Below are 17,666 nucleotides of genomic sequence, written 5' to 3'. Positions count from 1 at the left end.
GTAATGATCCATTTATAAATATCTGTATTTTTATACAGATATTTATAAATCGATAATTAAAATTGTTTTTTGGTTTCTTAGAATTCTTGAGCAACACCAGGTACTTTCAGCTAGTTCTGAATAAAGAAAGGCAATGTTCTAATAAATGGCTGCAAAAAGTGATCAACATACCATGAAAGACCATCCCTCAAATATCCAAAGCTAGAAATAATAGATCTCCCAGTGGGAGAGCTGAGAGTTTTGTGGATCTTTAGGGAGATGGTGGGAAATAGGTACCATAGGATTTGTATTATACTGTATATTAAATCCTACTCCTTATATGTCAGAACATTTAACACCCTTCACTCTTCAAGAAATTTTCTGAAGTCATATATGAATATTTTAATTGAATCTCTAGGAAGTTCAGAATAGGAGTGAGCATCACCCCGTTGGTAAAAGGTCAACTCATGATGGTCACGCCTACACTGAACCATCCCGATGCCGCAAATGTCTGCATTTTTTATAACTATAGAGTCATTATTGCACAATGAATCAACAGCTAATTTCTCCCATCTAGTTAGATTGTTACATCTGGGGTATGATAAATTAAAAACATTTGATAATAGCTGTAAATATCTCTCCACGAATTTCTCAAAAGTGGTTAAATGAATACCCATTATACTGTATAAACTGGATAAAAAACAAGAATGTTTATTGAAAACCAAATGCCTCCTTCCCAAAAAGAGGAGAGATCTTGTTCATCAAATAACTTATGTATAGCGCGTGTATGGCACATAACTCAAAATGTGTCACAACTTTCTTAATTGGGAAAGAATCTGACAGCTCAACTATTAAAGACGAAGCAGGTTGAAGCTCCTATTGAGAAGAATCCCCCTGATTCATTGCACTATCTTTAAAATATGTTTTAGAGTAGCTCACAAACAAATTTACATAAATCAACAACTGTATCATAGGGTTTGAAATCCATATCTAGAGTGATCCCCAAACCCTTATTGAGAATAGATGATTCCACAGGAGAAAATTAGTGGTGTTAATTAATTTTTAAGTACGTTTTGCATTTGTTGGAGACCCTGAATTAATTTCCTCTGCTTCTCTTTCGTTTAGTTGCTGTTGTTGGGATTTCAAACCTTGATTTCACCCATCTGGTACTCCGTCCCCAGAAGCTATGCTGTCTATTCCATCTCTCCTGATTGGAAAAGCTTGTTGAATCGTCCTCGAATTAAAGAAGGACGCTCATTCTTTCTGTGACACCATGTTTTTCTTTTTCTCTACTATGTAACTCTAAGGTTAGGACATTTTAGGTATGTTTGTTCAACTAAATTTAGTTGTGAGCAAAAAATATATAAGAAAAAAGTTCAACATTGAAATTATTAGCAACTTCATGCTAGAAAATAACTATTCTGATTTTTATGAAATTACACTTATTTTTTTTCAAAACTGCCTAGTTTAAGTTTCAATCCATATACAGAACAAATGTTAGAAATCTCTGAGGGTACAAAAAATAGGGAAACTGTGGCAATGCCCAAACCTATAGACTTACTATTTACATTTACATTTTGGACTACAGTAGTTTTATACTTTTTAGATATGGTCTTGCACTTTTTCCACTTGAACTACTAATCTTAAAATTGTACATTTGTTTGTATCGTCCCTTTATTGTATAGTTTGCTATTGGTTTAATTATGCATTCATTTGTTATGATCTCAGTAATGCTTGTAATTATTTTCACGGTGCATTAATGAAATATGTACACATGGAATGCATATTTACATATAGTATATAGTTTCAGATTTTTAGAATGTTTTTTTTTTTAACTACTTTTTCTGCATCCCTCCTGACTAAACTTTTATAAACTTTTTATTTTATTTTAAACATGAGTTGAATACTATACCCTTGTCACTTAATTCTACTTGGGAAAGGGGGAGGTCACTTTTTGTGTTGTGTGAGGCAGAAAGGTAGATGCCCTGTTTCAGACAAACAAAGGCTGTTTTAATTATAGCACCTTCCTGTTCTGACAGTCTTATTCTGCAGTCAAGGTGAAAGCACCTGGCTCTACTCTGTGTGGAAATAATGAATCTCAGCCAATCCTCATAGATATACCTAACATAGATCCTACTCTGTAAGTATTCCATTGGTAAGAAGATAACAGAACATGTGTTATATGTGAGAGAATATGGTGGATTCGTCTGTTTTTGACAAATAATTTGCTTCCAAGGAGCTCCTGCATGAGAAAAGGTAATCTAATCTTAATTACCAACATGAAGGGACTGGAAAAAGATTGCCTGGTGAGTGACAGAGCGATCAAGATGTACTCCTTAACCAAAGACAGGTATTGTAACTCAATTATATACATATATATTGTCTACTAATTCATTTAAAACAAAACGTGAACTTATTAGAACATGTTATTTGGTAATTCACTGAACTAACTAGATTCTATTTTACAGTACTATACATTTATTGAATGTATGCTTTCTCCAGTACTTTCACAAGACATAAACAAAATGGATATGTGTTAATAGCTAGTTTGACTGTAAAAATTGGTGACTCAATGTGTAATTCTTTCTGAAAATGTTATACCAACTGTTTACTTACCGTGTTCATGGTAATACACAGACACAATGCTGGCACAATCTATTATTCCAGCAAGGACAAATAGCCCTGATCTGAAGTACATTTATATATAAATAAATATATATATATGTATATATATGTACAGTATGATATATATTATATATATATTATATACGTGTGTGTGTATTAACTACTGTGTGTCTATATATGCACAGAAAAAGAATGTGCATGCGCCAAAAAAAAGATATATACAGTATTTATATCAAGAAGATAACAATAGGGAACAAATACGGTGCAACATTACTACATATAGGCTGAATTAAAAAAAACATTGCCATTCTGGCCAATGGGAATTTTGTTCTGAGAAATTTGGTAGGAAAATGCATCTTCCATTCATTTGCATTGTGTTGAGGGAACTTTTTAATGTAAAAAGAAGTTGGTCAGTATGAATACTGTGCACGAGTAAAGTGCAGTATTTCCACTTCCAAATCTTACTTACTATGAAAGTTACATTGTATTGTATTGTATGTCTTTATTTATATAGCGCCATTAATGTACATAGCGCTTCACAGTAATACATGTGGTAATCGAATCAATAACAGATAATATAAATAACAGATCATGGGAATAAGTGCTTCAGACATAAACATAACATTAAGGAAGAGGAGTCCCTGCCCCGAGGAGCTTACAATCTAATTGGTAGGTAGGGAGAACGTACCGAGACAGTAGGAGGGAGGTCTGTTAAGTACGTCTGCAGGGGGCCAAGCTTTATGTATTATGTGTTCAGAATATCCACAGTGCTATTCATATGCTTCTTTAAGCAAGTGTGTCTTAAGGTGGGTCTTAAAGGTGGATAGAGAGGGTGCTAGTCGGGTACTGAGGGGAAGGGCATTCCAGAGGTATTGAACTTGACCATTTTTAATTAAGCACTATGCTTTTTTTTTTAAGAGGGTCATATATTCCAGTTTTATTAGTTTCATATTCAAATGCTGTGAAACCTTATTAAATCTTCAAAAAGAGACAAAGACAAAGCTTGAGACCTTAACTCACCAGATCAGCCTAGGTTCAGCACAATCCAATTGATAAGTTGCAAGTTATGAACATTTAAAAATGGAGGCTTAAAAGGAAGAACATTGGTTGATCCTCAATAAGTGTGAATGTTTGTGCAAACAAAATATGTCTATATTGAATTTGGTTAAATTATTATGGTTAAACTAAACAACATATACTGTATACAATGTTAGTCAAGTATTAGCAGAGAATCACATTCAAGACAAGATGTAATATACTGTAAGATACAGAATAATAGTGCATATGTATGTTTTCAACCCAGCACATTCAGATAACATAGAGTAGGTGACTTTTTGTGAATTTCATTTGAATGCTTTGTGGTTTCTTTAAACATATTTGTATACTCTTATCTAACACCGATAATTTATGCTGAGCTGTAAATTTTATTGCTCTATCAAGTAAGATCTAAAGTTGTTTATAACAGCGTATATAACAAATTAGAACCTCACACTAATACTTTAATAATAATAATTTGATAAAGTGACTGAGAAGATTCTTGATACAAAACCACCCCACACATTTGACTTATTATGCTAGTAAATATATATCATATTTGAATGTTATATAACTTGTATCGTGAACAATGCTTCTTATCTGCTTGGAATATTTAGGAAGTCATATAAGGTATATAGCGATGGCTGGTCCACCTATCTCTCTACCTTCCCTGTCATGTAAGTTCACACAGACAGTGACAGGCTATTTTATGGGATTTTTCCCCCTCCTCATGCTGCCTTCTGAGTGAAGAGTGGAGATGACACAGGGATCTGTGATCGCCAATGGTGGTACAGATACTGGGCCCTCCCTCTTTGAGCTGCACAAAGGAAGTGCCTAAATTATAGATTGAAGTTCAGCCCCTTAGTAGTGAGACAGTTAGTCAGTTGGTTCCAGACTACTGTTTCAAGGGGTAGGAGCTTTCAGCTTCTCCTCCTGGTTGGGAGTGAGACATGTACTCAACCCCTCATGGGCTGAACGCATATTCTAATCCAGCGAGGCCTCACCATTACCCACAGGCCAGTACCATCCAGGAGCCAGGGATCTACTGTACCAATTGGAGCATACACTGCAACAACACCATCAGTGGCTGCTATAATAAAGATCATCCACATTTATACTTCTGGCTCTGCTGCAGTCTGTGCGGAGAGAGGTATTGGGAGTAAGGACTGTCAAAGTGTGAACTGCCTTCAGCCTTGCTGAAGCCCCCTATGTCTGGAGGTGCTGTAACCAAAAAGGAAAGAACCAGAGGAATCCCCAAAAGTCTGCCCTGTACCCCCACAATTTTGAGGGCATCTCATCTCTACTGTACCTCGCAGGTAATCAGCACTACACCAAGCAGTAGCCTAGAGATAATCTCCCAGAAAGGAGGGGGGGAAACATGTGCTACAAATGGAGGCGCTGCTGAGATGGGCAGTGGCAGGACAGACTTTAGAGACTTTGCACTGGCAGCGGCGGTAATCTCTAGAGGCCGGGGAAGGACCCCCATTCTATGTCAAGGGACCCCGGGCACCCATTCTATGTCAAGGAAGGGGGAATCTCTCCTTAAGGCATCACCAGGGCGGGGGCTGCCCAAGCCCTTATAAGAATTTGTTGGGGCGCATCCCGAGGGTATGGTACCGGGGAGCGTGGGTACCCTTCATCATAGTCCAAGACACGGACAGGACAACCCTTGCCACGTACCGTGAGGACCCCTGTGCACCTGTGCACAATGAACTGTGCGAGTTGAGGAGCACTCCGAGGCATCACCGGGGAGCGTGCTACCCTTCATTCTTTCTCCTGATCATGGGCCAGGGCCTTCACAGTGTACCGTGAGAACTGTTGGGTATCAATACACATACACTGTGTTTCTGGGAAGGGATCTTTCGGGTTCTGGGGTAACCCGTGCACCATGCACATCGTGCTGTGCTTCTGGGGGCGTACCTGGTGGGAAAATGATCCTGAGAGCGTGTTACCCTACATCTTTGTTCTGCAAGGGACGGCCTCTCACAATGTCCTGTGAGGGACAATGTGCACCTTAAAAGGAGGGCCCCTAATGCATCTCCGGGACCCTGTGTAATTGTGTTCTAGCTCTGCAGTGCTCATAAAATGGACTGCGTAGTGAAGTCAAGATGGCACTCCCGCCAAAACCTGCAGGACCGCATGGGTTGTAAAGAAGTAAGCAACCCTTTTCTGCAAAAAGTTTGTAACACGTTGCAACCTGTTCGGCAGCAAAGTGTAGCCACACCTCTACTTATGTTACTGGCTCGTCTGGAGCATGGTCACTACTTGGTTCATCCTACTCCAACTTTGAGTTCCATCTAGAGGAAGAGCAAATGACTGGTATCCAATCCTGGACTTTGTTTCAGACATGGGAGGCGCTTGTCACGCCCTGTGGAGCTTCAGTTCTACAGAACTCTGGACAAGTGAGGAGCTGCTGCTAAATCCTCTGCTTTTCTACTGTGATTACCTCATCTACTTTGACCCCAAATCATGTCAGAGTTGGATCTCAAGAACTATTCCCTACCAGGAGGCTTTCTGGTGGCTACAGTCTATGGGAGACAGTTCCTCCGATGCATGTGCCCTCACTGCAGAATATCTGGGGGAGAGGTCAGTATGACGGCACAATGCCAACATTGTGGAACCCAATACTTGTGGCCTGCCAATCCCGTGCCCCTGTAGAGATGATACTGCTGAGTAATCGAACTGTTACGCCAGGTGGTATGGCCCCTGCACACCACACTCCACCAGTACTTCTGATGGCCCAGACAGGCCCTACTATCCTGGGAGGTGGCTTGAGGCAATGTATACCTGGTTGGGCCTCCTGTAGGTCCGTGTACCCTAGTACTTGGACACCAAGGTCCCAACATTTCGGGAGCTGAGATGACCCCAGAGGTACCAATTCTAACGATTCCAGGACTGGAACCAATGTCAGCTTGTCTGGCGGGTGAGTCTACTGCCCCGGGGGTGTTGGGTGTATCGCCTTTGGTGGTGCTGGTGCAGGCCTGCTTCGTGCCAATTGCTATCAGAGGAAGCAGGATGCCCCAACATCGCGGCCCGGAGGATATGCCCTTACCGACGTCTTCATCTAATGGAGAAACTGGTCCAAAGAAGCTGCGGGGTTACGAGGTCGCGACGTCCATCTTAAAGGCCGTGGTGCTGCCGGAGGTCTGGAAGAGCCCCGCTCCAAAGGATGATGTCGGCGCTGCGCAAGACACCACAGCTGCAGAAAAGTCCAATCCCAATGATATCTCCTACCTGCACTTGGGTGAGACGTCATAATTTTCTACCCGACAGGAGTCTGCTGCGGCCTTGCTGGAGGAGGACCCTGGTGGAGCCCTGATTTTGGTGCCTCGGGGTGAGATAAATCTGGGGCAACCGATATCATCCTGGATGGCCCTCCGCCGACTTAAACTTAACATGGTAAAAACAGAGCTCCTCATACTTCCTCCCAAACCTGGCCTTACTACCTCCTTCAACGAGGTTTTTTTGGCACACATCTCACTTCAGCACACAAAACCAACTGCCTGTGCTCCAGTATCCAGGATTGTCCTATAAGTCCCAAGGGTATTCACAAGGATAAAAGATGACCCAGGCACACAGACTATGCAAAATGATACTCAACTCACCTTGATAAAGAGTGCATAGCACTCGAAACTTTGGTTTCTTAGCTGCATTAAATTTTTTCATTTTGCATAGTCCGTGCGCCATGGTCATCTTTTATCCTTACTACCTCCTTCCACATTACAGTTGGAAGTACCATCATTCACCTACAGTAGTTGCCCAAGCACACTGCCTAGGGGTCACACTCGACTCCTCTCTCACATTCTCCTCTCACATTCAAAACATCTCTAAAACCTGTCGCTTTTTCCTCCGCAATATAACAAAGATACGCCCTTTCCTCTGTTGCTCGGCTGCTAAAACTCTGACTCAGGCTCTCATTCTCTCCTGTCTCGATTACTGTAACCTCCTGCTGTCTGGCCTTTCTGCCTCTCACCAGTCTCCCCTATAATCTGTCATAAACGCTGCTGCCAGAATCATTCTACTTTTTCCTAAATCTGTCTCAGCGTCTCCCCTGTTGAAATCACTCTCCTTGCTTCCTATTAAATCCCGCATCTCGCACTCAATTCTCCTCACTTTTAAAGATTTACACTCTTCTGCTCCTCCTTACATCTCAGCCCTAATTTCTCGCTATGCACCATTCCAACTCTTGCGTTCTGCTCAAGGATGTCTTCTCTCTACCACCTTTGTATCTAAAGCCCTCTCCCGCCTTAAATCTTTCTTACTGACTGCCCCACACCTCTGGAATGCCCTTTCCCTCAATACCCGACTACTGTAGCGCTGACGAGTATTCTAAATCAAATCTGAGGCAATCACCAACAAGACCCAGGTTCATGCTGGGTACATGCTGGGTACATGCTGCAACATTTCAGTGACATTTCTGCAGATAGACTAATGGCCCATCGGATTAACAGCGGGGGTCCCTGGCAGTACCATTCAAATTGAATGGGACTGCCAGGGACCCCTGCTGTGTTAATCCGATGAGCCATTAGTCTTTGCAGAAATGTCACTGAAATGTCGCAGCATGTACCCAACATATACCTGGATCTTGTTGGTGATAGCCCCAGATTTTCCAAGGCAAGTTTAAGGCAAGTGTTAGAATTCTCGTCGGCGCACCTGTAGCACTCTCTCTATCCACCTTTAAGACCAACCTTAAGACTCACTTGCTTAAAGAAGCATATGAGTAGCACCGTAGATACTACTAGACACATGATACATTAAGCTTGGCCCTCTACAGAAGCACTTACCAATATGCCCTCCTACTGTCTGTACGTTCCTCCTACATACAAATTAGATTGTAAGCTCTTCAGAGCAGGGACTCCTATTCCTAAATGTTATGTTTTTGCCTGAAGCACTTATTCCCATGAACGTTATTTATATTATTTGTTATTTATGATTGTCACGTGTATTACTACTATGAAGCGCTATGTACATTAATGGCGCTATATAAATAAAGACATACAATACAATACAAACAGAAGTGACGTCACTGCCGGTGCCTAGCATGGGCCTGCCTAAGGCTCTGGCAAGATCGGATGTGGAACCTTCTTTGTTGCCCACCGGATAGAGTACCGGATGGTGTTCATCTATACCTGCTCCACTACAGACCCCAAACCGGGGAAGAAACTGGCGTGGATCATTCCACAAGATCCCCATACCATCCCCTAGAAGTCGTGGCCGACCTACCAGTACAAATCATGGACGGGTCATGGACACTACTAGGCCCAAGTTGCCCCTGCCCCATCACCAGCCCCTGCCCCTAGCCCAATAACATTCACTAGATGTAAAGGTTAGGCCAATCCTGAGCGACACAAATGGAATCTTCCAGGGCTCACACCCTTGATTCCTAACCCCAGTATCTCTGCCCCTGACACTGCCACCTTTGTGTAAGTTCCCTTGCAACAAGTTATCTCCAGGTATGTCCATGGACTTGAGAGGCTGGGAAGGATGGGTGGTCATCTGGTTCGGAAGGTAAAATACCTTATGCTAGCCACATTCCTGTGAAAACGACTCCCAAGTCGTTTGTCATTTAGGGACTCATTCCTATCCCAGAGATCTGCTACCTCTGATGTGTCCTCCCAGATGGACAACAGGTCTACTGGTCCACATGAGTCCTGGGAACCCCTTAATTGGTGGGACCCAATGTTCAAGTGTTATGCCCCTGGTCTAAATAGAACGAGGCTGCTATTGGTAAATGGTTCTATTGTGGATCACTGGTGGGAGGAAGGTGAACAATCACAGGAAGAGATAGCAGAAGCCATCCGCAAGAGGATGGGTAAGAAAAATTTGGGAGTAAAAAAACCCACGGTCCCTCCATATTTTGCCAGGAGATTGAGTTAAGTGAGCCTCAGTTCTGTGTATTACCTGGTCCGGGACATGGCCATAAGATCCAAAAATTAAATAGATCTGATAAAGCTATCTGTAATAGGTACCGTCAATCTCACAGGTATATTTTCCCATATGTAGCTGTGCCCATAATGGATGAAATAGATCAACACCGACATGAGTGGTTGAGGCTAGCAGTCATTGAGACTATTAAGCCCAAAATGAGTGATGACAGGTTTATTTATTTTTTTTTTTTTCCAAAACAATTTTATTAGGCATTCAGTTAAACATGCATTGGTATTGTACTATAACGCCTAACATTTTCCAATCCACAGTTTGTTTGTTTTTCGGGGGGGGGAGCAGAAGGACAACCGCCGTTGTCCGTAGAAAAGGGGGGGGGAAGCCTTCAGAGAGGGAAGGCAGAGGGGAGGGGGACTGGGAGGGTGGGGGGAGAGGAGAGGGGGGAACGGGGTGGAGGGAGGACGTCTGACTGTCTGGGGGTGTGAGCTATAGAGCATTGGTTGATCGCCTATGGAGGGGTGTCCGGGCTTTGGGGCGTAGGGATTGGCTGTCTGGCCCTAGTTTTGGAGGACCATGGGTCCCAGATTTCCTCGTGGGCCGGCAGTTTTTGTCGAACGATGGCGGTGAGCCGTTCCATGATCATCACCTCGTCGACTCTTTTTCTAATCGTTCCCAGAGCCGGCGTAGCTGTTTTCCTCCAGGAGGCCGCAATACAGCAACGAGCCGCAGTAAAAATGAAGGATATCAATTTCCTGACTGGTCGGACAATGTCTTTCAGTGGTGCCTCCCCAGGTAGGTCAGTGGTTCAATAGGCACTTCCAGGTCGGTGACCTCTTTTATTAAAATTTGGACCTTGGCCCAGTACTTTACAATTTCTGGACAGGACCACCAGATGTGGACCATGTCCCCTCTATGACCACAGCCTCTCCAACATAGATCCGAAGCCAGAGGGTAGATTTGGTTTAATCGGGCTGGGGTAAGATACCAGCCGAACATAATTTTATAAATGTTTTCCTTTATTGTAGTACATAGGGAGGTCTCCGAGGCTGTCTCCCAGATTTCTTCCCAAGTCTCTCTGTCTATATGTAAGTTCAGGTCAGCTGCCCATTTGAGCATATAGTCGTGCTCTTTTTGGGTCGAGGAGCGTTCTAGTGCCCCGTATATCTCTGAAATGAGACCTTTCTGGTGGGTCTTTGTCTCGCAGAGATGTTCGAACGTTGTGAGAGTGGGGTATTCTGGGAGAGGGCAAGTTGTTCTAATAACGTTTCTAATTTGAAGATATTTGAATGTGTCCAATTGTCTGATTTGATATTTGGTCCTTAATTCTTGGAAACTCAGAGGCCTCCCCAGGCTCAGAAAATCCGCAATCGCCTCTATACCCCTCGTGCGGTATTGTTCGAACAGTTTAGATCCACATCCCGGGGGGAACTTTGGATTGTTAAAAATAGGGGTCAATTGGGAGCTTTTAGTAGTAAGGCCATATTTGTATTTGCAACGTAACCACACATCCCATGTGAATCGGGAGGCCTGAAGTTTCAGGTTGTGTGTATGTCCCTCCCCTCTGTCCAGGCTCCAGAGGCAGGCTTGCAGAGAAGGCATTTTGGCACATTGAGTCTCTATCTCCACCCAACTACAACGGGTCGGGTCGGCATTCCACATTACCACCTGCTTAAGCTGTGCAGCTAGGTAATATCTGTGTAAGTCCGGTACCCCCAGACCTCCTCTAGATCTTGCTGCCATCAGGACCGATCTGGCGACTCGGGGTCTTTTGCCCTGCCAAATAAAGTTAAATATTCTGTTTTGCATATTTTTGAGATCAGCGCCTGGGACGTGGGTCGGGAGTGTTTGAAAGAGATATAGCATTCTTGGGAGTATATTCATCTTAATGGAAATCATTCGACCGATCCACGATATCTGGTAACCTTCCCCCTGATCTAGATCCTTTTTGATCTTGTCCCATAAACGCGGGTAGTTATCCCGGTATAAATCCCGGTAGTGCCTTGACACATTAACTCCCAGATATTTAATGTGTGAAGGGCACCATCTGTAGGTAAAATTGGTTTTGAGGAGATTGACTTCGGGATCCGGGAGACTAAGATTTAGGGCCTCTGATTTGTCGCTGTTTATCTTATATCCTGATACTCTGCCAAACTCCATCAGTTCCCTCTGGAGGTTGGGGAGGGAAGTTAGAGGTTTAGTCAGAGTAAGGATGATGTCATCAGCGAATAGGGAAATTTTGTATTGTGTTTTATCAATCGGGATTCCCTGGATATTCGGGTTCTGTCTTATTTTAGACGCCAGTGGTTCAATCGTAAGGGCGAAGAGAAGGGGAGAGAGGGGGCATCCCTGCCGGGTACCGTTCTGGATTAGGAATCGTTCAGATCCTCCGCCCGAGAGGCGTACCGAGGCTGAGGGGTTCTGGTAAAGTGCTTGAACGCCCTTTAGGAACGAGTCTCTGAAGCCGAATTTAATCAATGTTTGGTTTAGGAATAGCCAATCAATTCTGTCGAATGCCTTCTCTGCGTCAAGGCTTAGTAACATTGCCTTTGAGCCTGAAAGGTGGGCATGATCTACTAAGTTAATTATTTTACGTGTATTGTCTGAGGCCTGACGGCCCAGGACAAACCCGACCTGGTCCTTGTGTATCAATCTCGGGAGGATGGGATTAAGTCTGTTCGCCAAAATTTTACTATATAGTTTAAGGTCGTTGTTCAACAATGAAATTGGTCTGTAACTTCCGCATTGGGTGGGGTCCTTCCCGTCTTTAAGTATTATTGCCAAATTTGCGGACGACATTGTGGACGGGATAGGACTCCCTTCAAGGAATGAGTTGAACAAACTTAATAGATGTTTGGACAGAATGGGGAAGAATTTTTTGTAGTATGCATTTGTGAAGCCATCAGGGCCCGGCGCCTTGGAATTTTTTGAGGCTTTCACGGCCATTTCTAATTCGTCTAGCGTGATTTTCGCGTTTAGGTAAGTATTCTCCTCTTCTGTTAATGAAGGGAGGTCGCACTCGGCTAGGTAACCGGCTGCTAAAGCCGTATCCGTCTCTTTAGAGTTGGCAGAGTGGGTTCTTAGGTTATACAATTTAGTGTAGAATTTGGTGAATTCCTCTGCTATTTTTTTTCCGTTATATTGGAGTTCACCAGAATTATTCCTGATCGCCGTGATTTGCGATCTTTTCTGTATGCCTCGTAACTTGCTGGCAAGAAGTCTATCGGCCTTGTTCCCTTTATCGTAATACCTTTGACCCGTCCATCTAAGAGCTTTTTCTACATCTTCTAATTGGATGATCCTTAGATCGTTTCGAGCAGTTGTCAACTGTTTATAAATTCTCCGGGAGGGGTTATTTTTATGCTTTTGCTCTAGATCGATTATTTTGTCTGTTAGCTCTTTAGATAATCTAAGTTTGGTTTTCTTCCGGTGGGAGGCAATCGAGATAAGATTTCCTCGAATTGTCGCCTTATGGGCTTCCCATAGGCATGCTGGAGAGGTTACGGAGCCTGTGTTTATTCTGAAGTATTACTTAAGGGATTTTTTGAGTTCCAGCACTGTCCCGGAGTGGTTCAGTAAGGAATCGTTTAATTTCCAGCAGTACGAAATAGTTTTCCCGAAGGGGATGGACAGGGTCATGGTGATGGGAGCATGATCTGACCATGTAATTGGGCCGATAGCTGTATCAGTGGTAGCCTCTAGTACGTTCTTGGAAGCAAGGAAGTAGTCAATATGGGAGTAAGACTGGTGGGGCGCCGAGTAAAAAGTGTAATCTCTCTGTCCCTGATGCTGTGTTCTCCAAATGTCTACCAGAGAAAAGTCTCTCATAATATCCTTAAATTTTTTCCCCAGTCTTTGTGACTGAGTGGAGTGTTGTCGCCCTGGTTGGCTCGATTTGTCTTCCTTTGGGTTGAGAGCCATATTTAAATCCCCTGCAATGAGTATTGAGGATAGGTATTGTGGGTCAATTTCTTCCAGAACCTTTTTAAGGAATTCTGTCTGGTTTTCGTTAGGGGCGTATAGGTTAATAAGGGCGATTGACGTGCCGGATAATGAGCCATAGACTACAATGAATCTCCCCTCTGGATCTGCCTGAACTTTTGTCAAATTAAATGGGGTGCCCTGACGAAACAGAATGGCCACCCCTCTACGCTTGCTGCTGAAAGATGAGAAATAACTCACCGGGAATGCATGCTGGAATATTTTAGGCGGCTCTTGTGTCGTGAAGTGCGTCTCCTGGAGGAAAACAACGTCCCCTCCTGTTTTCTTTATCTCCTGGAGGGCCAGGCGACGTTTTCTATTATTGTGGAGTCCCTTCACGTTAAGGGAGATAACTTTCAGGGCTTTTTGGTGTGACATTGCTAACTCTTAGCTAAGGCCGCTCGTGCGAGCACTAGAGTAGTGCTATGGGGTGCAGTCAAAATGGGCGAGGGGAAGAGGGGTCGGGAGTGGGGCCGCTGGGACAGTAACAGCGGTTGGAAAGAGGGAGGAAAGTCGACCCTAATGGGGTCTAAAGGTGTTTGACCGGTCTTAGAAAAAGAACCGGTTGGTAGGGTGTAAGACCCTTGGGGGCGGGTCCGAGAACGCTCTCCAGTGAAGGCGGGCCGGGTGGAGACCCAGAAAATTCTGTGACTTCAACCGGCTTCCGCGTCGCGGGGTTGGCTTCTTCGGAGAGATGCTATACCCGCAGTGTGTTTGCTTTATCTAGCCGAATGTGGGTGGGCTTGGGTAGTGGAGGGGGGACTGGGTCGGGAGATGAGGGGATGGGGGTTGTAAAGGACGCTGTGGGGATGGTTGCCCTAGAGGGCGGTGGGAGGGAGGGGGGGATTCGGGGGGGGGTAGTGAGGGGGGAGCCTGGATGGGGGGGGGCGTGGGGAGGGGGGGTGGTTGGGGAAAGGGAGGGGAGGGGGTGAGATCTCTTTTTGGGCTCTTGGTTGGTGGAGCCCATTGTATGGTAATGCTATCTATCTGAAGTGCTTAGTGGCTGATGGGGGTGGGGGGGAGGGGGAATGCGGGGAGGGACCCTGCTCTGCTGGTGTGGGGGAAGGGAGGTAAAGGGGTGGGTAAGGGGGGGGGAGAGGGCAGGTCTTGGGAAAGGGGAGGGTATGATGAGAGGGAGGGGGCTGGGGGGATGGAGCCTGGGCGGGGCATAGGCAGATACATCTTTACCTTGGGTAACCGTCAGTCTTGGGGATGCTCCTGTCCAGGGGGGCCGGGGCGGGGGTGGGTTGGAGGGGATAGAGGGTGGGGGGGGGAACAGGCAAAAACATTGAACCTTTATTGAGCATTACTGTAGACTTCTAGCATTGACAATAATACATGGATAGTAATTTGAACCTGCAGCATTGTGCATGAATCTCATATAGCATTACACACCTTATACATTTGCCTTAACTTCAGCGTTGAGCGGCCTCATGTGGTAAACCCGGGGACTGCGTCTATCGGGTTCACCTTCGGGAGCATGCTCAGCCCAACAGATTCAAAGTGGAGTAGTCCAGCCCGAGGGGACTGGGGAGGGGTTAGCGAGGGGAGGGGTTAGAGAGGGGAGAGGGGGGGCGGGGTATCTGGGCGACAGGGGGGGGGGGGTCCTTGGACGGGTAAGGATAGGGGGGAGGGGAGGAGGGAAAAAGAGTCGGAACGAGGCGGGGGGTGGTGGGGAATTGGGGGTACCGGGGGAAAGAGAGGGGGGAGGGGCGGGGATAGGGGAAACCTCGGTCTTTGTGCCTTACATACTTCACCCATTCTCCTACCCGTTCATGGTGTGTCAGGTTTCAGCAGTGCCCTGGGGGGCAATGCGCCCTGCAGGTCCTCTCATGAGGGGAGCGGCAATCTGAGCCTGAGTAACCTGCCGAGGTATGGTAGGGCTGAGGTGTAGTTAGTTCTGGATCGGGGAACTCGGGGGGGGGGGGCGAGTGGCAGGAAGGGATGTTGGGGGGGGGGTAGGGAGGGTTTGGGGGGGGGGTAGGGAGGGTTTGGGGGTATCTCGCAGGGGGGTGGGGCGGGGAAGTGGGGGTAGGGGGGGGGGCCTGAGGAGGGGAGGGGAGAGGGGGGTGGGGTCACCTCGATCGTCGCCCTCATAAACAGTGTCCAGTTTAAACATTCATTACCGTAGGCATCTAGCAGTGACAATAGTATCGCGGTAGTACAGCCTTGTGTGTCGGCTTAAAGAAAAAATGTTGGCATCTTGTCCTGAGTCCCTTGTAATTGTCACTGGGTTGTAGCTGGGGCGCGTGCATCCCCCCTTTTTTTGGGGGGGGGGGAAGGCTGGTGTATTGGTGGGCTGGGGGAGGGGTTGAGAGGAAGGTTAGGGGGTAGGGGGGGCAGGTGGAGGGAGGGGTGGGGGAAAGGGGGGAGGGGAGGGGGGGAGGGGAGGGGGGGAGGGGTTTGAACAGGAAGGGGGGGTGGGGTGGGGGGGGTTAGTGAGGACGAGGAGGGGGGGGAGAGGAGGGGGGGAAGAGAGGGGGGGAAGAGAGGGGGGGAAGAGAGGGGGGGAAGAGAGGGGGGGAAGAGAGGGGGGCGAGGTAAGGCAGTCAATGGGCAGGGGGGAAGGGGTAGGGATGTTGGTATTGGGAGGGGGGGGCAGGGATGTTGGTATTTGTGGGTAGGGGTGTTGGTATTGGGAGGGGGGGTGGGTAGGGGTGTTGGTATTGGGAAGGGGGGTGGGTAGGGTTGTTGGTAATGGGAGGGGGGGTGGGTAGGGGTGTTGGTAATGGGAGGGGGGGTGGGTAGGGGTGTTGGTAATGGGAGGGGGGGTGGGTAGGGGTGTTGGTAATGGGAGGGGGGGTGGGTAGGGGTGTTGGTAATGGGAGGGGGGGTGGGTAGGGGTGTTGGTAATGGGAGGGGGGGTGGGTAGGGGTGTTGGTAATGGGAGGGGGGGTGGGTAGGGGTGTTGGTAATGGGAGGGGGGGTGGGTAGGGGTGTTGGTAATGGGAGGGGGGGTGGGTAGGGGTGTTGGTAATGGGAGGGGGGGTGGGTAGGGGTGTTAGTATTGGGAGGGGGGGTGGATAGGGATGTTGGTATTGGGAGGGGGGGTGGGTAAGGATGTTGGTATTAAGGATGTTGGTATTGGGAGGGGGGGTGGGTAGGGATGTTGGTATTGGGAGGGGGGGTGGGTAGGGGTGTTGGTAGTGGGAGGGGGGTGGGTAGGATGTGGGGGGGGGAAGAGGATAGAGGGGGGGGAAGAGGATAGAGGGGGGGGGAGGGGGGGGATGCTCTACGAGCTCACTATAGGCCTGTCTAACTGGGAGGACGTGGCCGCTGGGGTACTTAAGGCCTGATGCCTAACTGGGGGTGATGGGGAATATAATAATAACCGGGGATAACATGGGGGGAACATTGCTACAGACCCTCCGCGGACGCCTCACAGCTGGGAGCGGCCGGGATGACCTGGGCCGTTCATCCCTCCGCGGAGGGGGAAGTCATGGTCCTCCAGGACCGTCAGGGGCTGGACCGCCAGCGAGATCTTCTGACCCCCCCTCGGCCGAGGGGGGGGGCCCCGGCACTCCGTCTGGGAACCGGGCTGTTGCGTGGCCTCCTCTGGTGCTGTGAGAGCGACGCCTCTGGTCTGGAACTGCAGGTCGGGGCCTCGTGATGCGGTGAGTGGAGTCTGGAGGTCGGAGGTCGGAGGTCGCGCGTGGTGATGACGTCACGATCTCGTCCGGGATGCCTCGTGGTATTCCGCAGTGGAATGAGGACTCGCAGGACGCCATCTTGGGGGAATCCGGTGCGCACGAGGTGGACTCGCCTCATTGATTTCCAGCAAAGCCGCGGGTGATGCTTTCATGGTGACAGCGGGGATGGATCCGGTCGCTCCTCCGGTTGCTGCTGGGAGCGGGGAGTCCTTGTTAGGAGGTCAGTGCTGCGATCGGTGTTGCGTGTATGGAGGCTCTTGACGGGGGGCCCTTCCGACGCCATTTTGGGTGGTGTTAGGGAGGAGGGTGGAAATCTCCCGGGAGGGCCTCTCGTTGTGCAGTGGGCACCCGTCAGCGCTCCCTGGGCTGCCTCTGCTCCGCGATCCTTTCAGATGCCCTAACCGGGTGGTCCCCTCTTTCTCGAGGTCTGTTGTCAGGCAGGTGAGCATGGCGGAAGGGTTCCGCGGGGAGGCCCAGGGTTTTAGCCAGAGGCTCCATCTCTTCAGGCTGTCGGAT

The 17,666-nt window shown here is 47.3% G+C and overlaps 1 protein-coding gene across 2 annotated transcripts in view; it reads left to right on the top strand.

Moving 5' to 3' along the window:
- Nucleotides 1-1,105: 1,105 nt before the first annotated feature.
- Nucleotides 1,106-17,666, top strand: part of SLC30A8 (solute carrier family 30 member 8) — a 55,437-nt gene continuing 38,876 nt past the window's right edge. The window contains exons 1-2 of one of the 2 annotated variants that reach the window (XM_075589003.1): nt 1,106-1,286; nt 2,216-2,329. In XM_075589003.1, the coding sequence (XP_075445118.1) occupies nt 2,226-2,329 (104 nt within the window). In that variant the 5' untranslated portion in view covers nt 1,106-1,286; nt 2,216-2,225. Of the gene's footprint in view, nt 1,302-2,215; nt 2,330-17,666 lie in introns of both variants that reach the window. The other variant, XM_075589004.1, reaches the window with a different exon arrangement.

This window comes from Ascaphus truei, chromosome 2, assembly GCF_040206685.1.
Source record: "Ascaphus truei isolate aAscTru1 chromosome 2, aAscTru1.hap1, whole genome shotgun sequence".
In the NCBI taxonomy this organism is placed as follows: domain Eukaryota; kingdom Metazoa; phylum Chordata; class Amphibia; order Anura; family Ascaphidae; genus Ascaphus; species Ascaphus truei.
The sequence above is the reverse complement of the archived record's forward strand: the minus strand, read 5'-3'. Positions and strand labels throughout refer to the sequence as shown.